The sequence below is a fragment of the Hippopotamus amphibius genome, chromosome 4 (assembly GCF_030028045.1).
Source record: "Hippopotamus amphibius kiboko isolate mHipAmp2 chromosome 4, mHipAmp2.hap2, whole genome shotgun sequence".
Taxonomy (NCBI): Eukaryota; Metazoa; Chordata; class Mammalia; order Artiodactyla; family Hippopotamidae; genus Hippopotamus; species Hippopotamus amphibius.
The window spans coordinates 89587293-89612251 of NC_080189.1; the positions used below are offsets into that span (position 1 = coordinate 89587293).

The following is a 24959-nucleotide window of genomic DNA, read 5'->3' on the forward strand; positions in this document are numbered from 1 at the left end:
CCACAAATACGCTGTCAGTACACTAAATATATATGGTATCCCATTCTAATATCAATAAGTTAATTATCAATAGTATATCTCATTCATTTAAGATATTTTGTTACCTGTGCTAACGATGGCAAAAAAAAAAAGAGTTTAATATCTGTCTTTCATGGACTTATAGTGTATTTGAGAGTTATGATTTGAGAATATGAAATACACGAACATTTAACACAGTATTATAGATGCCAGACAACAATGCAGAACTTATCATCAAATGAATACAGATATTAATAACTCGCTTCAGGAACAAAATAATTGCTCTAAATAGAGAGTACCTTTAAACTAACATTTGTTGAGCCCCTGCTTTGTACTAGGTTTATATTAAGAGCTACAGTGCTCACTTAATTTTCATTATCTCTTTAAGGTAGGTAGTTTTATTCTCCGTTGGTAGATGATTAAACTAAGACGCAGAAACAAGGTAAGACAGCTAGAAAGGGATAGAGATAGTACTTTCCTGACACTTTGTTGAGTAGGCTTTAAAAGAGAGTGGAATTAACAATAGGAGGTAGGAACATGATCAGAGGCTAGAGTGGCAAAGAGCAAGCTGTGTTTAGAGGCTAGGGAGTAGCCCAGTGTCACTGGAGGAGAAGTGGAGAACAAGATCCGAAGTAGCACATATGAAGACAAGTATGCCGGGTGAAGGAATGTGAACTTTATCCAGGAGAACAGTGGGAAGCCACAGAAAAATTTTAGTCTGAGGAATGTAAGAACAGCTGCACTCTGGGAAGTTTACTCTGGAAAGAGGGGAAGGCTTTTCAGATAGGGGTCAATCAGGAAGGTCTCACAGCAAACAAAGTGTGAATGATGAAGTCTGAGCTGTGCTGATAACATGGGAAAGAGAGAGGGATAAATATAAAACATTTTAAAGTAGAACTGACAAATCTTAGTAACAGAGGATAGCTAAAAACAAATCCAAAAATGTCAGCATACTTGACTATATAAGGATGGTTATTACCATTGTTTATTTAGGAAAGGTTATTTTGAATTAATTTAAATTAAAATTTTACTCAAAGGTATTTATTTTGTACATTAACAACTCCTAGGAAAAAAGCAAATTGATCAGAAATTATTTAACTTATGCCTTTTAGTTTTTCACTTCTTTACAATAGATTATCTAAAAAACATGAGTTGGCAGTTATGTTCCTGATATAGATTATTTGTTAATTTTATATCAATTTATTGAACTTCTGTTTGAAAAACAAGAACAGTAGATATATGAAATCTGTTGTGTAAGAAACAAAAAAACACTAGAGTAAGAAAAGAACTCCATTAAACACATCAGTTGAAGTGGGTTAATATTCAATGACTGTGCAGTCCATATGGATTCAGGCTAGTCTCTGAATTCTGAACTTTGTATAAAGTTTAAGAGAAAACAGGTACAACCTTTGCAAAATGACACTTGAGCTGAGACGTGCAATCAAATTTTTATATGAGGAAATTTTGTTACTCCTTAAAAAAATAATATGTATTTTAATGTTTCGCTATTTATTTCACTGTCATTTGACAGTGTGTGTGTCATTTTGCCAAAAAGTAGCAACATATGTTTCTGATAGAATCCTTTGAGCGGAAAGGGTACATAAATTGTACTAATGTCAAAGAATATCTTGATTTCAGGATGCCCCTAAATCGGGTACTAGTTGCAGCTCTCGCTGTTCAAGTTCCAGACAGGATTCTGAGAGCACAAGGCCAGAATCTGAAACAGAAGATGTATTATGGGAAGACTTGTTACATTGTGCAGAATGCCGATCATCTTGTACCAGTGAGACAGATGTGGAAAATCCTCAAATTAATCCATGTGTGAAAAAAGAATATAGAGACGACCCTTTTCATCAGGTTGGTTTACAGTGTTGGATTATGTGGGGCTATCACTCCAGCTCCTTTGAATGTATGTACAGATTTTACAGAGGTGAAGACAAAACTTACATTCAATTAAAATAATGTTCCTGTATTATTTTTATTTTTATGTGAGCTGTGGTCTGGCTTCATTGGAACGTAGAATCTCAGTATTTATATAATGATTGTGTCACTCACCTTGCAAACATATGTTCCTGAGAAGTTGTTGGTAAATAGAGTTTTGTAAGTCAAGTTGTACTTTAGATGCATTAGTCCTTTTCTCACTCAGCATACTTCATGGTCAGATTCATCTATACCTGTGGTCTTAACTCCACCTATAAGATTATAATTCATAAATCTACATCTCATGAGTATCAGATTTGTATCTCCAAGTGCCTGTAGTAATGGTATCCAACAGAAGTATAATGAGAGTTACATATGAATTTAAGATTTTCTGGTCATCTCATTTAAAAACATTTAAAAAGGTGGAATTAAATACATTTTGTTTAACCCAGTATATTCATAATATTATCATTTCAGCATATAACTAATATGAGAAATAGTACTGAAATATTTTACATTTTTAAATACTGTCTTCAAAATGTTGTGCATATGCACATCTCATTTGGACTAGCCACGTTTCAGGTGCTCAGTAGCCACATGTGAGTAGGATACCTTATTGAACAGCACAGGTCTGTAGGATATCTTCATTTGAATGTCCCACCAGTACTTCACATGTAACTTAATACTCCATTTTTCTTCATAAATCTGTTTTTCTTATGAATGACATCTCCATCCACGCACCCGCCCGTCCAGAAACCTGGTGGTTACTCTTCCTCACTTTCTTCTCTCTCTTATCCAACTTCTCATCAAATCTTAATAATAAAACCAACAAGTAAACTCTTAGATAGCTAGAGATGGAGGAAACTTCCTTAATCTGACAAAAGGTAACTGTCAAAGGACCTTCTAAAAACCTGTCATACTTCATGATGAAATTTTAGGATCATTTTATTAAAGTTAGGAACAAGAAAAAGATACCCATTATCACTCCTTTTTCTACCAAAATCCTACCAGTATGTTTCTTTGTCTTTCTGTTTTGGTTGGACTTAGATTGATTTAAAGTCCACATTAAAGACCAAAATGTCCAGAATAGCAAAAATAATTTTGAAGAACAACAGAGGACTTTCCCTACTGAGTATGAAAATTTACTTTAAAGGTATAGTAATTAAGATGGTATCTATGGTACAGCTATATGCTATAGTCTGAATATTATGTCCCTCCAAAATTCATATGTCAAAGCCTAATCCTCGGTGTGACAGTATTTGGAGATGGGGCCTTTGGGAGGTGATTAGATCATGAGGGTAGAAGCCTCAGGAATAGATTACTGCCCCTGTAAAAGAGGTGCCTCAGAGAACACCCTTTTCCTTTTCATCATGTGAGGTTACAGCAAAAAGAGAGCAGTCTGTGAACCAGGAAGTGAGATCTCACCAGACACCAAATATGCCATCACCTTGCTCTTGGACTTCCCAGCCTCCAGAACTGCGAGAAACAGATTTCTGTTGTTTGTGAGCCATTTAGAATATGGTATTTTGTTATAGCATCCCAAACAGACTAAGACAGTGTATGACCAAATAGACCAATGGGACAGAATAGAAAACCCAGAAATAGATACCTGTTTGTGTGGATCCCTGATGTATAAGTGCCATTACAAATCAGTAGGAAAAGGATGGACTGTTCAGTATATGGTTGTGGGTCAAATGATTATCCAAAGACAAAAATTTATTCCAAGTAGTTCCTAAACGTGAAGAAATAAAACTGTGAAGTATTTAGAAGAAATTATAGGGAAAAAATACTTGTTACTTTAGGTAAGAAAAGAGTTTTTTTAATGCTCTTATTCAGTGCTGATGTTAATATAAATCTGTACAACTACTTTGGAGAGTACTTGGTTACTTTATGATAAAATCCAGGACTCTTTCTTCTCACTCCAAGGATACTCTAGAAGATGGTCACAAGGAAAACATATTAAAAAATGTTCATTGCATTGTGTGTGATAGTGAAAAATGGTAAATAATGCAATATCCAACAATAGTAGAATTAATAAATCATGGCATATGTTAAAACAATATACAGCAGTGAAATTGAATCAACTCAGAGTTACATGTATCAAAAAGGGTAAATCTTGTGAATGTAACTTTGAATAAAAAAAGGAAGTTGCAGAATTATACGTACAATGTACCATTTATAATGAAGTTTTAAAACATGTAAAGTTATCTTATATATTATTTATGAATAAAAACAGAGACAGTAGGAGTATAAAAACATGCAAGGGAATAATAAACACCAAGGTTAGGATAATAGGTCTGGGGAATTTTAAAAAGGGAATGAGAGAAGCGAATGGTACAAAGTAAGTTTCAATTTTGCCTGTAATTTTTGTGAGTAAAAATACCTGAAGCAAATGGGTATAAAGTAAATATATGATAAAGCCAAGTATTATTATTCTCGATTCGATTGAAATGTTTCTGTTATAAACAGATCCATTCATTTTGGCTTCAGCTTCAGGAAAACTGTTTGGGGGAAGAAGTTTTGCCACAGGGGATGAGGAGTGAAAGTGAGGAATGAGATTTAAGAAGCATGTCCCTGACAGGTTGGAGAAAGTGAAGGAATGTTTTGGTCCCCACCCCCTAGATGTAAAGATGTGTGATACTTGAGCACTTATGTGCAAAGGAGGAAAGCAGTAGGGAAGAATTGAAGAGTACAGGAGAAAAAGTTATTGAATGAGGTTTCTTAGGGTTCTGGAGGGGAGGCGTAATTAGGAAGTTTAGCCTCCAACAGGACGGGGAACACATCCTCTGCTGAAATAGGAGGAGGAGGAAGAGTGCATGAAGGAAGTAAGACCATGAGAGAGTTTCTGCCTGATGATCTCTGTTCTTTGAAGTTCAGGAGGCCAGGTGGTCTATTAACAATAAAGAAGTGAGATGGCAGGTTAAGGGGCTTGTGGATGATGGTGAAGGGCTTGATATTTTCATTTGTGGGAAATGGAGATGGTGGGGAGAGAGTATGTGTTTGTTTGTGTTCAAGCCAAGTAAAACATTAAAAGAGACACTGCCACATGGTTGAGGGTCCAGCTGGAATCTGACACTATGAATTTGTAGTTGCCTATTCTACACAGTTGTATGATATTGTCTGGAATATAGTTGTAATAATTATAATAGTAGCAAACAGGTAATAAGTGTTTATTATATATCATCCATTATGCAAAGTAATCTAGGTGCATTATCTCATAAAATCCCCATGACCTATGACAATGTAGTTTATTTTTTGTTTGATAGATGAGAAAATGGAGTTTCAGAATTAAATAATGCACCCAAAGTCACAGTGTAGGTGCTAAATAGTTGCTATTCAAGGGACAGGAGAGGGGATGATATGCTGGTTGAAATAATGGATATGGTAAGAATCTAGACACATTAGATTGAGAAGGAAATGAAACCAAGAAGGGACGGGTAGGTTGAAGAATGGGTGTGTTCAGGGAAAAGTGTGTTTTGAATTGAAGGTTTGAGAGACCTGGGAAGATGAGAGGTTGTGGATGGAGGTTCATTTCAGAAGCAGAGCAATTCTGTGTGGTGTCAGGGTCCAGGGTGTGGCCATGGGAATAGCTGAAGCTCCCTGGAATTTAAGAAGTAAAAAAAACAATGAACAATGTATGAGAAAATGGTGTTGAATGAGTCATCTGCACATTCATCTGAGGCACAGAGGGTAATAACTGGAATTGCGGTTTAGGAAAATGCCTGTGAGCTATTTTCCCAGCAACCCCATAAGTGGCACAGAGGTAGGGACCACGTGTTGTTTTGCTCATTGTTGTATCACACAGTGCCTGGTAGATAGTAGGTGTTTAATGTTAGTTGAGTGAATGAATGAAACAAAATAAAAAATTTTAAAACATGCCAATTAGGCCTTTCTTAAATGATTAAAAATGATTCATTTGTTTTAATGAATGCTCTACAGAATAAATTGGTCCTAAGTCTTTCATACCACTCTGCTCCTTTTTTTGTTAAGATAAAAATTTTGTAATATTCTACTCAGCATATTAATTATAGTATTCTAGGTTACACTGGTTTTGCTTTTGAATTAAAGACTTGATTTTTACATACATTTTGTATTCTCAGGCTTCTAAAAAAAAAGCTCATGTTTTCAGTTTTAGCTGAAATTAGCTCCCTTTAATGAAAAGCTGCCTGGTTTTTTCCTTGTTTGACTAAGGTATAGATTAGGTTTGGAAAACCCTTTTCTGCCTACCATGAAGACTGAAAAATTCCTCCCCATGAAGAAGCACTGAGCATTTAAGTCAGTGTGTTCTAGTCAGTATGTCACCAAATTTGTAGTTTTGTTTTATTTTCTTGGTAAATAGTTACTGAAACATTTCTGAAAGAGAAAAATTTTCTCTTGTAGTCACAGCTGAGTATATAATAAAATATAAAGCCACATTGAAGTGAAATTCATTTTTCAGTGGGTAAAACCATATTTTGATGGCTACAGTTCCCTCGGTGGAAGCTTCAGGAAAGCAGTTGTCATGGTGAATTTATTTGGAATAAAACATACTACCTTTTAAGCGTTAAGCTTTTCAGGCAGTTTTAACTGAACAGGGAGCAGGGCAGTTGAGATTTTGATGAGGATAAAGAGCAACCGTTGAAAGAGTTCCAAATTTTAGTTTGAAAAATGTAACTGAGAAGAACCTATGTGATAAAATTATAAAATGGAATGATATGTTCTGATGTTTTCTCTGAGACTTTTTTAAAAAGTCTCATTTACTGAAGGCAGTACATATTTCAACAAGACTATTTTTGAGGACATTTTACACACACAGAGAGAGACACACACACACAGAGACACACACACCTCTATTTTTAAATAATTCTTAAAATTCTCCAGTTTCTGTTGCTCTCTACTCTCTTACCTTTTGCCTTTCTACAAATAGGAAAATGCTATCAAATTCTAGTTAGAGCGTACCTGGGCAAAATGAGTACTTTTGGAAGTACAGTGAAGAACTTTTTGATTTCCTTTTTCTCTCTCTAGATGGACATTCTTGGTATTGTATGTCTTGCTTCATGTAATTCACTGTTACAGACTGAGTTTTTTTTAAAAAAGAAAAGAAGCCTGTATGTCAATGTGTTAATCTGTTACCTCTGTGGCTTAACACTCTTTCCCTTCAGCTTCTCATACTTGTTCCTAACTTTTTAGTTTCATTATGTTTCGTAGTTATTAAATTTCCAGGGAAATTTTGATTTATATTTTGGTGCAAAATTATTTTTATCCCAAAAAGAGTATTTTGTTTGGGATAAATTATAAAACCTAATTTGAGGAATTAAGTGGATAGTTACTAACTAGCATATCACAGCTCTTACAGCTCTCCAGTAGTGAAATATGTACTATGAAAGTTAATGTACATTGAAATACTGTATCTTTGGAGCTGATATATTTTTAGAGGAAGCCTCTTGGTAGCCAAATAATTAAATGTAAAAGAGCTTTGCCAATAGCATGACTACTGGCATTATGGTTTGCCTATATAATTGTTTCATCAGTTTTTACTCTGTGTATAGTAAACATGGTATATATAGCTTTACATAAAGAAAATTAATGTATCAGGTCAGAATAATAATTTCTCGTATTTATTTTCTTACATATTATTATCTTATTATTTTATACCTTTAATTGAAATGAATCAATGCAACTTTACTCCCCCAGAGGAAAATATATTCCTTAAGTTTACAGAAGCATATCTTTACTATATTTCAATCACATTTTTGTTCTCCAAAGAATATTGTAGAGTCTTCTGTTTATTGTTAGAAGTTATTTGAATGAAATATGTTACAAAAATAACTTAGAAATAATGTAGTTTAAAAAATCAAATTTATCCCATTCTGGGGCTAATCTTTTAGCGTTATTTCTATCAATATCTGATAATGTAAAGATTGGTGTTTTATTAGTTCTGTTGCTATCTTTAACCCCCAATTATCCTATTTTGAAGTTGTATTCTTTTAATTGTAGATCTGAAACAAACAAGAAAACAACTTTAAGTATCTGATTTTTTTGTATTAAAGCTTCCAGTTTTCCTTTTTACCTTTTTCTGTTCCTTGAAACCTCAAGAGATGCTTCATTCTACTTGGGAGAGTACTTCTAGCTCTATGTGCTTCAGTTTGTAATACTTGCTCCAAGGGGGAAAAAAGTTAAATCGATCCTTTGGAGAAATGCTAAATTAAAAAATCAGAAAAGTAACTAAATCAAATATTAAGGGTAGATGTGTGTCTCTTTCTGAATGAGATTGTATCACTGTTTAGTTTTTCAAAGAGGTTCAAATCTCAGCTATCATATTCTTTCGTATTGAATGATCATAAGTTGGACAATCAGTAATGTGAACAATTAGTAATATGAATTTAATGTGCATTTGTCTATGAACACTAGTATATTGGGAGTTATGTAGACAGATTGACAACTAAGTGCTTTTGCTGACAAATTTTAGAATATTTTTGAACAGCAGGTTGCCTAATATATGTTAAAGTTCTTAACTTATGCATTTTTACAAATGTAATTTCTTATGCCACCTGTTTAGTGTATATGCTCACTGATCTTAAGATAGAATTTTAGTGTCATTGAAATTGTACATGATATAGCTTTGTACAGATAAATATATATCTGTTCTATAAATAAAATATAAATGCATTTACCAATTTCTGTTTTTTAGTGTAGATAAAATTGGGTGTGTATATAGATATATACCCACATACATATTTTATTTATGAAATACAGTTAATATATTCACCAATTTCTATTTATTTTTTATAGAGTCATTTGCCCTGGCTCCATAGTTCCCACCCAGGATTAGAAAAAATAAGTGCTATCGTATGGGAAGGCAATGACTGCAAGAAGGCAGACATGTCTGTACTTGAAATCAGTGGAATGATAATGAACAGAGTGAGTTTTCAAATTTAATTTATTAGGCAGTGATTATTAATATGTTAAATGATTGCTTTAATGTGTTTAAACCTGCTCACCTCATTTCTTCAACTTGAAAAAAAGTTATTTGTATTTAAACAGTGATCTAAACAGATTTGTCATCACATCACTCTCATCTTTTAGTGTTTTTCATTTTCTGATCAAGAATAGATACAATCTAAAATTTTCTACTTTTATGTTACTCTTTTTTTTTTCTTTCAATGGATAAATTTAGGAGCTGCTAGATATATGCAAGTGTTGATGAAAACTTATTTTTATGTATCATTTGTTCACTTATTTATTACTACGCAGAACATTAAAAAAAATTCAAACTGGAAGCTTGCCTACTTAAGTATATAGAAGTAATGCAACTAGTAAAAATCTTGAGTGATTTGAAGATGTAGAGTACAAATACTATGGATTTTAATATCAGTTTCTATTAAATTATTTCCTTTATTAGATCATTACTACTTTTAAAATTTTACCTGATTCCTCTGGACAAAGAGACATGATTTAACTTGCAATTTTAAATTTCTTGTGTGTTGTTAACTAGAACCATTGTGCACACTTTATGTAGGACAGGAATTAAAGTAACTGGTTTCAGAAATTGATCTACTTCCTATTACATATCTCAGTGTGAGCTATGAAAAGCTATTGACAGGGAGTCTCTAAAGACTTGGATCTAGTTGATACCCTAGACCTTAACTATCTGTGAATTTTTACATACTGTGTAATATGATGATAAAAAGGTAGCTAGATGGTATTTAAGATCCCTCCCAGGCCTACCAATTTTATATTTTCCCATAATTTAATTTCCAACTTCCTTTTTTTATGATTCCCTCATTCTTTCCCCCTCCTCTTATTTAATTTTTACCCCTCTAGCATATTCTCTCTTCTGAAGTGGTTTCAGAAAAAAAATTTATATATATGTGTGTACGTGTGTGTATAAAAGAAAATGGTTTTAGAGTTTGAGATATCCATTTGTATATTGAACTCTTTGAAGAAAAACACAAATTATAAATTTATTGAGTACGTATAATTCTAGATTTTTTCTTTAACTGAATTTAAGTGGATATGAGATCTCATTGTTTTCAGTATTACAATATTTGTAAATATTTCTAACTCTTTAAATAATGAGATAAACAGAATTTTTTTTCAAATCCAGGTAAGATCAGGTTAGTAAATCCTTTTGCATGTACTTAGTGAATTGCAGATCTGATAATGAACTGTTCTTAAAAACTGAAAAAAATAATGACTTACATTTTATGTGTAATAGGCTTTCAAAGTTGGAGTAAATTTAAATTTCATTATTCATGTATTAAAACTAATATATTTTAACAAAATGATTTCATATTGCTATAAATAAAATAATGCTTCATTAGGAATTTATTTTACTGTAGATAAAATTTGTGTAAGTTTTTTCCTTTCTTTTTTCGTCTCTCTCTATAAAGGTAAACAGCCATATACCAGGAATAGGATACCAGATTTTTGGAAATGCAATCTCTCTAATCCTGGGTTTAACTCCGTTTGTTTTCCGACTCTCCCAAGCTACAGACTTGGATCAACTCACAGCACATTCTGCTTCAGAGCTTTATGTGATTGCATTTGGTTCTAATGAAGATGTCATAGTTCTTTCTATGGTTATAATAAGTTTTGTGGTTCGTGTGTCTCTTGTGTGGATTTTCTTTTTTTTGCTCTGTGTAGCAGAAAGAACTTATAAACAGGTGGGTATAATATAGACTTCTGAATAAAGAATATTTCATCCTTTTCATAATATTCAAAATATTCCTGGAGTATTTTAGTATTTCATTAAATCATTTTGACCTGCTAATTATTTTCCTACTTTGTTTTTGTAATACGTAACCAAATAAAATCTTACTAATCCCTGTTTTGTTGAGTTTTGTTTTTATGTGGTAATCTACTTGAAAATTAATTTTTATTTTAATCTTTTTTAGCGATTACTTTTTGCAAAACTCTTTGGACATTTAACATCGGCAAGGAGGGCTCGAAAATCTGAGGTTCCCCATTTCCGATTGAAGAAAGTACAGAATATAAAAATGTGGCTCTCTCTCCGGTCCTATCTTAAGGTAGAATGGTAGTGCTAAAAGTACTCTTAACCTGCTGGCTCCCTCTCATAGTTCCAGATTCTTTGTCAGTTTATGTATGTATGTCTAGATCTATAGGCAGATTTGTACTCTGTGGTGCTGTGTGGCCACGCTTAATGTTCATTTTGATCCATATGTAGAAATTCAAAATAAATGTTAAACTGGTTCTTTACAGTAAAACATCTGAAGTCTGAAAGGCTTAAATGCATTTTAGGTAGATGATTCCAGATCAGATTGTCCTAAATTTATCTTTGTTCATAAATCTCACCAACTTCTATTCATTCAAAAGCTAGCTTAAAAATTTTGTTTCTACCTAGAGTGATTATCACAAGCCAGCAGAGGGAGCCCACTGCTTAAAAAAGAAATTTTAAAAAAACCCAGAAACAATTCAATGAGTTGCCTCACTGAAATGGCCTATTTGAAAATTTTAGCTTGAAATTCTAAGCCATCCTTTTCATGCCATTCTTTTCTTTTAGTCTTTAAAATAACTTTCCTAATTATGGAATTAAGATATAAAAAGTCAGGAGGGAAATGGGAAATATCTGAATTAGTTTTAGGAAAACACTTCTGAGGATTATTTCTTTGTTGCATTAGCAGTGAATTTCATTATGTATGGAGTAATCATGTCTTAATAAAATTGACCTAAAGGCCAACTATCCTCTGACATACTTAGATCTTTAATGCTTTTTATTATGAAGTAACAAAGAAGTAGAAAAAATTTGCACTTCTATAATATTTTAAAAATTCATTATTCTCTTTATTAAGTTGTTAAATTCAGCTGAGTTACTCTCCATTGGGAGATGCTACAGATTGGTGTAAATTATTTTTTCTTACTGTGACACTTCTGGAAGGATGGATATAATCTTTGTTACCTGTCTTAGTGAGAAGCCACCTAAAATTTCCCCTCATTATCAACCCTAAGTAGATATTGCTTTCTTTTATGCATTGATAACTTTATTCAGTAAACATTTGTTTAATGTTAACCATGTGTCATTCACCATTGATGAGATGAAAATCCCTACCCTTAGGAGTTTACACTTCAGCGAGGGAAATATGTAACCAAAGACCTGGGAATTATCCTGAGTACTGACTTTCTCTCTGGCATTTCCAGCATTCAGTTTATCACCATTTCCCACCCTTTCTGCTTCCAAAATATATCTTAAATCCATTTACTTCTCTTTTTTTCCCATTTCCATCATCAGTTGAAGCCACCAATCATCTTCTGCATTGGACTACTGCAGTTGCCTCTTAACTGGCCTCCCAGTATTCCTGTTTCCTCCTTCTAATATTTTCTTCAGTGTACTACCAGAGATGTCTTAAAAATGTAGATTTGACCATATTCTTAAAACTTTCTGAAGGTTCTCCATTGAGCTTAGGATGAAGAACAAAACCTTAGCAGGGCTTACTTATAACGCCCTTCCTGACCCAGCTCCTGCCGATAGCCTGTGCTCCTGTCGCATTTTGAATTACTCCTCCCTACGTTCTAGCCGCACTACACTGCTTCAGTTCTTTGAACGCACTATGATCTTTTGTTGTATACTGTTACACAGGTTCTTCCTTCTACCAACAACACTGCTGTCTGCCATCATGCCCCAGCATCTTAGTCTGGTGTAACTATCACTTCCATGGAGAGATCTTTGCAGGCCTACACAATCTTTTTGGGAGTTAGGAGTATGGGCCTGGGAAGATATCCCTAAGGAAGCAATGTTTATACCAAACTCCCTACCAATTTTCTCAAAACATTCTATACCTCCTTCGTAGCACTCATCACAACTTACATATATATCTGTGACTATGAGCTTGATGTCTGACTCCCAGTGAGTTCCTGTGAAGATAGGGTGTATGTCTGTTTTGTTCTCTGCTGTGTTCCTAGTACCTAGCACTGCACCTCATTCTGAGCAGGTGCTCAAAAAACATGTTGAATAAATGATTAGTGTTTGATAAAATGAAATATTTGGAAATTATCCTGAGAATTCTAGGCTATATATTCACCATTTTCACTGTGTTGCAAATCCTCAGGAAATAGTAACACTTTATAATTAAAATCTGTCTCACAAATGAGGTATATTTTCAATGTTGTAAGCTATGATCACCGTGCAGTGATAGATCAATACCTTAATATAAAGCATGGAATTAGCTACTAATTAGTATATACACTTAAAAGTGTTTTCCCTTTTTTCCCCCCAGCGTCGAGGTCCTCAGCGATCCGTTGATGTCATAGTTTCATCTGCTTTCTTGTTGACTATCTCAGTTGTTTTTATCTGTTGTGCCCAGGTGAGTTAACTTGTTCTGTGTAGAAATTAGATAATCAGATCTATAAATATTCAGCCTCAGAGGCTTTCTAATAATAAAGTAGTAAGTAATTTGACATTGACTTTTTACAGTTTATCTTTTTTTTCAGTAGAATAAATAAATGCATCTTACTCATCTGCGTCATGAACAGTGGCTAGCTTATTCTCAGGTGTCTTGATTAAACATATAATTAGTTTTTGTCCACAACTCACCTGGTTATTTTTATTTCCCAGAACACACTTATGAGTTAGTTATGAAATTTTTCAGACTGTTTTCCATGAATCTCTGCTTTTTTCACATTTAATGTTAATTTTTTTAATTTTATGTCTGAATTGTCATGGTGAGTTGACTGCCTCACACTCTGAAAGAGAATTCTCATTGACTAAGATTAGTCAGGAAGCACAAAAGTATCTCAGGATATATTCTATGCTATGAAATTTAAACTTCCATTTCAAGTAATAAGATATGCTAGATTACCTGAAAATTCTTCTGCTTTAGAACGTCATAAAATTCTGGGAAAAAACACAGCCTTTTAATATATGTAAGTGAGCTTTTTAATATACATATTACATATATATCTGAGTTTATAAGACAGTAAGAGGCCAAGAATGAAGATAAAACTGAAAAACAGAGCAATTAAGTATATGTGTTAATATTATGGTGCGGTACATTGTCAGTGTTAGTATCTGAGAGACTTGAGATTTTATGCCCATATGAGGATGGAAGATGAGGCCTTGACCTACCATACCTCCTCATACATACACTATAAGGCCAGAATCCTCAGAGGCCTACAGTCTCAGTGAAAAGGTAGAGTAAGAAAAACAGTGTGCCCAACAGCACAGGAAAACAATAAGGAAGCTTCTCTGATTCTGCCTGGATTTTGGCAAGGAGGCAGGGAAAGTCTCTCCTAAGAATATATAACTGTAGGGCTGCCTTTAGTACAGGTTCAGGGTTCAAATGTGCATTACAGATCTTGTCCTGTAAACCCTGGGTTAATATAAAAAGTAATCCTAGATTCCTGGATACCTGGAAGAAGCAAAACCAAGACTATTTTTGGAGATGTGACATCAACCCTAGGCCTCAGGATTTCCACAGATAAAGCCCCTTCAGGTTTGAGAACACATGAAAAAAACAATCCAACATGAGTGAGTCAAGAAATTAACACACAGCAGGAAAACATCTCCAGCTACTTCAGATCTGATCAGATAGAAACTATAAGCTTGTTTAAAGTAATTGAAGATGTAGACAGCACTATGAAAAAACAGATTTGAAAAAGAACCAAACATTGCTTCATAGAAATAAAAAAAAAAATAGTCACTGACATTAAAAACACAGAAAACAGAATAAATAGCAGACTTAAGACAGCTAAAGATAATTAGTGAACTGGGAGATGGAAGAAATTACCCAGAATATAGAACAGAGATGAAGAGATGGGAATATGAAGAGGAGATTGAGACAGTTGGGAAATCCAACATATATCTAATAGGAATTTCATATGGAAAGAAGAGGGACAGCAATATTTGGAGAGATAATGACAAGCATTTTTCTGAATTGGTGAAAGACACAAATTTTCAGGTTTAGGAAGCACAATAAGAACAAGAAGCCACAATAAAAATAAATTATCACTTAGACACATTATAGAGAAACTGCAGAACACCAAAAACAGAGAGAAAAATCTAAAAGCAACCAGGAGGAAACAGACTGATTTCTTTACTCACAATTGCTTACTGCATTTCAGTATTTTCTTCAGGGTTTAATTTCCATGTTCCTGAAGTACATCCTGTAGTAGTTCTGTCTCTAATGAACATAAAATCTATCTATTGCTATCAACAAAGACACATGAAACATAATAACATTGAAAAGTTTCGAATGTAAAAAGATAGAAAAATATATTGCAGATAAATACTAGCCAAGAGAAAGCTGGTGAACTTACAGTAATATCAGATGAAACAGACTGTAATCTAAGAAGCATTATTGGGAATAAAGAGAAATCTGACAAAAATTTAGAAAATTATTCATCAAGAAGATCTAACAATTCCAAATTTGCATGCACGTGATCATATAACTTCAAACATATCTGTATAAGAGAACGATTTACACCCAGGTGTTAAGAAGTTGAATAATACCAAGTGTGGACAAACATGAGGGCAAAGGGAGCTCTGGATACACTGCTGAGAGTATAAATTGGCACAACTGTTTTCAGAGATAAATTTGTAATATCTACTGAAACTGAATTTGTGAATATCCAAGGACTCAGCAGTTTTACTCCTAGATTATTAACTCCTTGAGAAAGTCTTACGTGTGTGCACAAGGAGATGAGGAAATGCATAAGAGAATATTTATTGTAGCATTGTTTGTAATAAGGAAATTGGGAACATCAGAAATGTTAATTGGTAGAGTAGGCCACTTCTGTGTGGTTGATTCTTTTACTGTAATACCTTTGTAGGAGTTAGAATGAATGACTTTGAGCTTAATGTATCATGGATAAATGGATAAACTTTGAAAACAAAATCCAGTAGAATAAACAGCAAATTGAAGAATGATATGGGCAATGTGATAGCATTTATATAAATCCTAAAATGTATATAAAATAACATAGTTTAAGAATAAATATGTAGCTAAACTATTAAAACTGCATGGAAAAAGTAAATGCAAAATTTATTACCCTTATAGAGGGGTAGGGAAGAAGGGGCATGATGAAAGGAAAAGTTTAAAGGGGCTTCAGCTGAATCTTTAATCTTCAGTTTTTCAAAACTCTGAAAGAATATTGCAAAATATTGATTTGACAAAACTAGGTAGATGGGTTTTGATTACATTATACTCTATGCCTTTTATTTGCTTGGAATATTTCCTAATAAATGTGGAATGTTTTAAAAATGTAATTCTATATCCATGATCTATCTGTATGAAGTAAAATGTTATTTTCTTTAAAAAACAAATTGTTTGAATCACGTTGTTTCTTCATATTGCCTTTTTCATACACTTCTAGTTGCTTCATGTACATGAGATCTTCCTTGATTGTCACTACAATTGGGAACTGGTAATCTGGTGCATCTCGTTAACACTTTTTCTCCTAAGATTTGTTACCCTTGGTTCAGAAACAAGTAAAAAATATAGCAATACCTCAATATTACTTACCGAACAGGTGAGAATATGCATGTTTATTATGTTATAAATTAATGTCTGTCATCTACATATTAAACTGAAATGTTTCCATTCATTTCAGATTTTTCAGGAACCTATGTTATGAAATTAAGACCATTTGTGTTACAGAGCAAAACTTGAAATTTGATAGGGCACAAGCCTTTCTTCAGTTTTCCTGCCTTGATGCAGATTTCAAGTCTAATTACTGTTTTTATGTTGCATTTTCATTTGATAAGGAGGAAGTACCATTTGTAGAAATGGTAGATTTTAAACCATTAGTGGGGTATGTTTGCTTTGCAGTGTAGCAGAGCCATATTTGACTAAGCATAAACTTTTATTCAATAGAAAGTATAAAGCATGATAATTTTGATGCTTAACTTTATTTTGTATGAATTTGTTTAAACATTTTCCTTATTTCATAGGAATTATTTAGACAAACTTATTTCTAGTGAACTTATTGAGTAATTTTATCAGGGATAGTTTGATTTTTAAAAATTGGTAACCCTGCCAAACCAAGTCCGTTAGAGAGAAAGGCGAAAGTAGCAAACAAACCAATTGATTTACTTTACTCCACTTATTATTTGTTCTCTGGGTTGATTTGGCTCTGGGACTAAAATGTTTCACATTTTAAATAATGGCATCCAGTTTTCCTTCTTTCAGCTTTTAGTTCTATTTGAAAAGTTTAAATAACAGCTATTATTTTCTCATAAAATAATGTTTACTGTAGGAAATTTGGAATAAACAGTTCAGTATGATGAAGAATATTAGTATCACCTAGACTCTCCGTAATAGCCAGAAAACTACTACCGTTTTAGCAAATACCTCTCAATTCGTTTTAAAAACAAATATTTGTTATAATTTTAAGTATATTTAATTGTTTATTCTTTTTTAATAAAAGATAAACCTCTACTTGAAAATGGAGAAGAAACCTAACAAAAAGGAGGAACTGACACTAGTGAATAATGTTTTAAAACTGGCTACTAAACTGCTAAAGGTAAAAATGAAATTGAAAATGCATATGTTATAGAAAATGCTGCTCTAACGTTACATCTTAGTTTTTTGTTTGTAGATTCTACTTTGTGTTTGGTTTTCATGATTATCGACATTGTTTTCCAAATTATTTTTGAAAATAATTTCAAAATGTAAATTCATGCAATTTACATTTTATTTCTCATTGAAAAACTAATCAAAGTAATCCAAATTGGTTCATTTTGAAATTTTATTCACTTTTGAAATTTTAAGGCTTTTAATAATATTTAGAGTATTGTAGAGGTTGGCGTCTTTGGAAATTGTTGCATCCTAGGACTTAAAGTAGATTTTAAAAAAGAAGATTTGATGTTAATTTGCAAATTTTTTTCATTTTGTATTTCTCAGAGCAGTCTTCTGCTTGCTTGGCCTGAGTTAGTTTAAAAAGTAGTAATACATGATCATTATAATAAATATATATCACCAATAAATATTTAAATTTTCAAAGCATTTTTGGTAACAATCGAATATAATTTCTTTTGTTTAGGGAAGAATGGATGCATGCATATGTATGGCTGAGTCCCTTTGCTGTGCACCTGAAACTATCACATTGATAATCAGCTCTACTCCAATATAAAATAAAAGGTTAAAAAAAGAAAAAAGAATATGAAATCCAGAATACAAAGCTCTTAATCTCTCTACCTTTCAGTTGGTAAAATCAGCTTAAGCCAAAAAAAAAAAATTATAATCCATTACTTGATTAATGGATTATATTAACATATGTTAAATATAACCATTAATAGTAATTTAACATGGGCTAACCAGTTAAAGCTAATAGACACCTGTTTTTTAGAAGACTATTGCTCTATGAAAATATTTATTCATACAGTATGCTTATGCATAGCAGTGTTATTAAGGTGCTCTCACAATAGGGAAGCACAGTGCCTCTACATTTTCCCTAACAAGTCTACCTAACAAAGGTTTGATTAAAAGCAATGAAGAACAACCAGTATATAGCAAAAGAACCCCTTGGTTTGAATGAGGAAAAAACCAAAAGGGTGAAATAAATTTAAAAGCTTTGTCTATTTAATGATTTGTTGAACATCAGACCATCCTGAATGATAAAAGGATCAGTATCTTAAAAACAGTAAGAGCTTTATAATAATTATCACATATTTAGCTCTTAGTTTTCATGTCTCAGGGACTATGCAACCCAATGCCCTTATTTTACAGATGAGGTAACTGAAATTTAGAGAAGTTAAATGATTTGTCCAAGACCAGGTAGTTGCAGAGCCAAGGCCAGAATTCAAAATTCTTATCTTGTAGTTTCAAGGTTTTCCCCAATATAAATCACTATGCCTCGCTGAGTAAAGTAAGTCAGACAGAAAAAGACAAATATCATATGATATCACTTACTTGTGGAATCTAAAAAAAGCGTACTCACGGGGAGCTCTACTCAATGCTCTGTGGTGACCTAATTGGGAAAGAAATCTAAAAAAAAGAGTGGATATATGTATACCTATAACCAATTCACTTTGCTGAACAGCAGAAACTAACACAACATTGTAAAGCAACTGTACTCCAATAAAAAAAAATTTTATAAAGTGTACAAATGAACTTATCTACAAAACAGAAATAGAATTACAGATGTAGAAAACAAACTTATGGTTACCAAGGGGTAAGGCAGGGGAATGGGGGGAAGTGATAAATTGGGAGATTGGGATTGACTTGCACACGCTACTATATATAAAATAGATAACTAATAAGGACCTACTGTGTAGCACAGGGAACTCTATCAATACCCTGTAATGGCCTACGTGGGAAAAGAATCTAAAAAAGAGTGGATATATGTATATGTGTAACTGATTCACCTTGCTGTGCACTTGAAACTAACACAACATTGTAAATCAACTATACTCCAAAAATATATATATATAATTTCAGTATATCTGATCTCATAATAATAGCTCTTTGGAGGTAATTTGTCACTGCTTTGCAGTGTTAGTAAGGCCTTTCTTTCTTAAAAGGAAAATATTCTTTAAAATCTCAGTTTCTGGAACAGATTGAATGTAATTCTTAGAGTTGTTTATAAGTGTTTGTAGAATGGTATGAAATTAATTGTGTGTCAATGCTATGGTTAATTCTTCCATCAACTAAAATGCATTAACTGGGTATAGATTGTGCATCACAGTATTTTAGGCATTGAAAGAGTTCAGAAGAGGTGGGTGGGTTTTTTGACATGTGAATATTGAGTATCTTGAGAGTGTAGGCACTATGATAGACAGGAGGAGGCTATAAAGATGAGACTTGTGAGCAGCTTCAGTTGCGAAGTAGAGAGAAATATAAAAATAACTAAAATACAGAGCACAACAGTATGATCCTTTTTGATCAAACATAGTCTTCTAGTCAGAACTTGGGACTTAATGTATAGATTGCGCCTTCTTTCTCACTCTTCACAGCCAAGAATTGCTCGGGCCCATTGACTCAGCCTCTGAAATACCTTCCAGTTCATACCCTCTTGCCTATCAGTACTGCTCCAAGTCAGATCCTCATCATCTCTCACTTGAACTTTTGATACACTGAACTCTTAGGGTGTTCCTCTTTCTGGTTTTGCTTCTCTGTAATCCATATTTCTCACATGCACTCTCATATACTACTCCCTCAAATTCCTTTAGTACCAGTGTTTAGGCACAGTTTGCCCAAAGAATGACCCTTACCCAAGTAACCAGTTTTATGAAATTGAAGTACATTTTCCCTTGCACAACCTGTAGCAATTCAAAGGTGCTATGTTCTCGCGTGTCTTAGGGAATACCTGCTTTCCCCCCATGCACTAAGTTTCAGGAGCACCTTCTTCTGTGGCCCTCTGCCTTTTATACATATCTCTTTTGTGGGACTCTCATAGTTGAATTATTTATTTGCATGTCTATTAAGCATGGGGACTGAATCTTAATTTCTCAGAGTCTAGAACAGTGCCTGGCATATATAGAACTTTAAATGTTTGTATCAGTCAATTAATTAATGAATCCATGTGTTTGAAAATTGTCTCAAAGGGGAGTTTTTAATATATGTATTAATATTGGCAGAAAATTTGGTTAACTAAATTTCTAATTCTTCTGCAAAAAGATATTGTTCTCTTTCAGTTTCTATTCTTATTCTGAAAATGTTCTTTAACTTTGTAGCTACTAGACTAATACTTTATTATTCATTCATTCAGGACAGAAATTGGAGTTACAAATTTAGATTACAGAGTTCTTTTAAAGGAAAGTCACTTTCTCCTAAGCAAACCTAAAAGTATATTTACTTATTTCAAGTTTAACCATGTTTATTCTTTCTAAAACTATCATAATTTGTAACTGTTTTTTGAAAATGTTTCTAAAAATTTTCTTTGCATATTGCCCTCAATTAATTTAACTGATAATTCTTAATGAATCTGGGCTCATGATTTTTTCCTCTTCTGCTAGGAATTGGACAGTCCCTTTAGATTATATGGGCTTACAATGAATCCACTGCTTTATAACATCACCCAGGTTGTCATCCTGTCAGCTGTTTCTGGTGTTATCAGTGACTTGCTTGGATTTAATTTAAAGGTAAGAGCTTGCAGGTATTTTTAAATTTCTTAGTGCCCTATTACATTTTAGTGACATTTATTTTACCCTAGCACTCTTGGGATCTCACATGGACAGTAATGGAGTCATTTTGATTATACTGTATACAATTAGTGAAAATAATTTCACATTTGATTTCAAAGAATGATATTCTTTGTTTATAATACTGATGGAAATCCTAATTTGGAACAGTATTCATTACAAGTGGGACTCTTGTATAGGATAAGTGGACATATTTATTTTTAGTCATATGTAATCTAATTTAGGTGATTAAAAAAAAAAGCTCTACTTCTGATTTTGGTCAAAATTTATATTATTTATCTATATAGCAATGCATATATCCTCCAACATGTGCAAAGCTGCTAGTGAAAAAAGTGCAGAATATTCATATTAACAAGTGGTATATGTATATTGCCACTTCCCAGTAAAAGAAAAGAAGAGTAACCTGATTTTCACTTTTTTATTTGTTTAAGGTGAAATCTTGAAAATAAAAGGATAAAAGAACTTAAAATAGTAGAAACTACACTTGTTTATGAATGAAATATAGATAAATGTTTATGTGATATAATTTTAATATGTTGCAATATCAAAACTGGCTCTAATGGTCACTGCTTCTATTATTTTTTCACTAGCTCTGGAAGATTAAATCATGACAATTCAGAGAAAAGAAGATGTAGCCTCTTTTCCAGAATAAGAGTACCAACTAAGCTGCCTGAAAGCAGTCACTGACTCTTTGCTTCAGGAGTCTCAGCTGGGAAATTGAAGTGTTTACATCAGACTGTCCTGTGCAATTCTTATATTTATTTCACTTGTTCACTGTTTTTTACATTTATTTTAGTCTTTATTTTTTTTTTAGCATTGATGTACTTAGTTGTTGAAAGGGTGATAAAACTGATATCCAGATACTTGAGATCCTGGTAATTGCTCATAAATAATGACAAAACGAGATCGTGAGAATAGAAGCCATTGCTAAGCACTGTTTCTCCATCAATGCCGTGACTTGCCTTACTAGAGGAAAACTTCTTTAACTTTATAATCTTGCATTGGACTCAGCTAAACATATGAAACATTTTCTTCAGTAAATCAAGATCCAGTCAGGATTTCTTCTGAATTATTTTGGAACAATGCCAGGATCTAAACTGATTAAGCTGCAGTTTAAGCACCCTTCAGTATTAATATATATGGTATTACACAACAGGTCAACAAGTGCTCTTTGATGATAAAACTCTTAATAGAGCAATAATTGTAAATGGTTACCATACTGTAAGATATTTTGATAAAAACTAACTAGTAATAATTGTATTTATTTGAAACACTGGGCTGTTTGCACAGCTCCAACTGTGCATGCTCAAAATGTGCACTTTTTAAAATTGTTACTTTTAATGCGTATCTTTATACGGGGTATGTTATAGTGTACTAGGGCATGATATGGTATCCTTTTGAGTGAGGTATATACTCATCTCACAAGTGAAGTGCCTATTGATATTACTAAAGTACATTATGTTTACTCAAGAAAAATAATTTTCTCCCCATGGTACACTATAGTGTATGCTATTCATACTACACTGAAATGAACAACTTAAAAATAAGGTTAAGAACCAATTAAATATTCTTCTGATTGCTAGTTGTAAAACTATGTCTGAATTTTTGGGAAAAATAGCTATAGCTTGCAAATTTTACCCTCTAAACTTAATCTAGTACATCTCCCCCCCTCAACCCCCAATTATATAAGGGCTATTTTAGATGCTTTTAACCTAGAAAGTTACCCCTCCCAAAATAATTTGCCAGGTGTCCAAATGAGAACTTATCATGTTGGCATGTTAGGTAAATAGGGCGAATATGATGGTATCTTACATTGGGCCTTGATTTTAAGTTGTTATATTTGTACAATCAAGCAATTTTAGGAGTTATGTGAAACATGAAATGTTCTAGCAAACTTTTTGTTTTTTTTTTAACTGGGTGTCTAGTTTCTGAAACAAAGAATTTATTTGAAACAATCTAGAATTTTCTTGGTGCAAGGTGTATCATGTTGAATATCACATTTTTTACCATGTTTTAGGGAGTTTAAAATAATTAATTGTAAATTATTTATTTGATTGGTGCAGGTCTAATCCCCAAATCATAATCTTAAGATCAGGAATGTGTAGAGAACAGAGCCATATTGTATTATCACTTTGCTCTCACCATTCCTTTTGATCAGCCTCTATTCCGCCTCATTGTGTGGTATATTTTCTTTTTATAGAAAACAACAGAAGCATTTTATTTGCCTATGTTCTAAAATGTTTAATAATGACCAAAGTGCATTCTGAGTTTTTTCAAGGAATGTATTACTGGAGCTTTAAGAACATACTTATTTTCTCCTGTGAAAAATTAGGCTTTGTCTGATATGTTTCTTCTTCCTCTATTGTCTAATGTTGAGGTTGTTTTTAGGAATTATATTTTATAAACTTTTTCAAAATAAGGTACATACCTATACAGAACTTAACATTTTGCACAGAATATATTGAATATATTTTGAGAAAAAAAGTACAGCATGAGTTCTGTTAGGAATAAAAATGAAACTATTGTATCTCACACAAAAAAAACTTATTTCAGAATGGAAATATTTTTGAGAAAAGTAGCTGAGTAAACTGATTTAGGAAAATGCTTGTTTTTGATTGAAGTTCATTTTAACTTAGAGTTGGGAGTTGGTTTATTGAGTACGGTGTACCTCTCAACAACATGTTAATGATATGTTGAATTGTATTACTAACATCAGCAGCAGTAGAATACTAAAAGGAAAAAGTTGTCATTTTAAGTAATTTCAGAACATTAATGGAACTGTTTTCAAAGCAGAAAAATTGACATTGTTGCCTTTAAGAATACAATGAATGTAAGAAATTGAAAGAAATTGTAACATATCACATAATATAGAAAAGGCAATTCAAAGATAGGATTGTGGCAGATATTGTGTGTTAACTGTTGTTTCTTTGCCACGTGTCATATTTGAAAGTTTGAACGCAAGTTTAAAATAAAACATTCTATGACTGACAGTGTTAAACTGAGTGTTTTTTTTTTTTTTCAAATTTTCAAGTCATACACATTTCTATGGTAATTTTGTATTTACTGTAGCATAAATTTTAGTTATAACTGTTAGATTTGAGGGGAGTGGGAATACATTTTTTAAAACTTTCCAACATTTCAGATTTTGTTATGATTCTTAGAACATGAAAAAAAAATATGTGCACAGGCTTTTCATCACCAAAATGCTATGACATTATTAATGTTTGTTTGCTTGTTTGTTTGTGTTTAAATACAGAAAACTGGCTATAGTCTGGGATATTAAAATTCACTGTCAGAAGGATAGTGGTGTTTTTAATCAAGTGATTTTGCACATGAATTCAGCATGAGAGATCATGGCCAACAATAACATGGGTAAGCATTCTAATATTTCTATTATCTGATTGGTACAAGTGTTCATAGGACTTCAGTTAATCGGAGACCATTAATTCAAGTGCACTTTCCGTATTACTTGAAACTTAGAATTGGATCTCTTAATGAGGCTCCCTTACATATAGAGCAGTATGACTTGCATCTCTTTAATTTGCTGTATCACTTAGAACACTAACTCTCAACCTTTTTTCTACCAAGTCTATAAGAAAGATACCACAAATGCTTATCAATAGCACTGGCTCCCCACAGTGCTTACTTCTTGGGAGTAGACTGTGGATCTAGGATGTGGTACAGGTATACTTTCAAAATTTGTTCCACCTTGAAAATTACTGTCTTAAGATGAGGAATTTTAGAGAGTGTAAATTCCATGAGATTTTAAGTACATTCACCACTGTTTTCCCAGCACATAAAATAGTGCCTAATTTCAGTCTGTTTACTGAATGAATGAATGAATGAATGATGACTTAAGTCAAATAAAACCCAGACACCACCTAGTCCAAAGTCCTCATTTTACTAGATAAAAAAGAGGCCGTAAAAGAGGTTGAAAAGCTTGCCT

The 24959-nt window shown here is 32.8% G+C and overlaps 1 protein-coding gene across 7 annotated transcripts in view; it reads left to right on the forward strand.

Moving 5' to 3' along the window:
• Window positions 1–23993, forward strand: part of PHTF2 (putative homeodomain transcription factor 2) — a 113780-nt gene extending 89787 nt beyond the window's left edge. For 6 of the 7 annotated variants that reach the window (XM_057732960.1, XM_057732962.1, XM_057732961.1 and 3 more), the window contains 9 exons: window positions 1657–1875; window positions 8710–8838; window positions 10311–10583; window positions 10815–10946; window positions 13152–13238; window positions 16246–16401; window positions 17299–17394; window positions 20828–20953; window positions 21604–23993. In XM_057732960.1, the coding sequence (XP_057588943.1) occupies window positions 1657–1875; window positions 8710–8838; window positions 10311–10583; window positions 10815–10946; window positions 13152–13238; window positions 16246–16401; window positions 17299–17394; window positions 20828–20953; window positions 21604–21624 (1239 nt within the window). In that variant the 3' untranslated portion in view covers window positions 21625–23993. The remainder of the gene's footprint in view (window positions 1–1656; window positions 1876–8709; window positions 8839–10310; window positions 10584–10814; window positions 10947–13151; window positions 13239–16245; window positions 16402–17298; window positions 17395–20827; window positions 20954–21603) is intronic. The other variant, XM_057732963.1, reaches the window with a different exon arrangement.
• The last annotated feature ends 966 nt before the right edge of the window (window positions 23994–24959 follow it).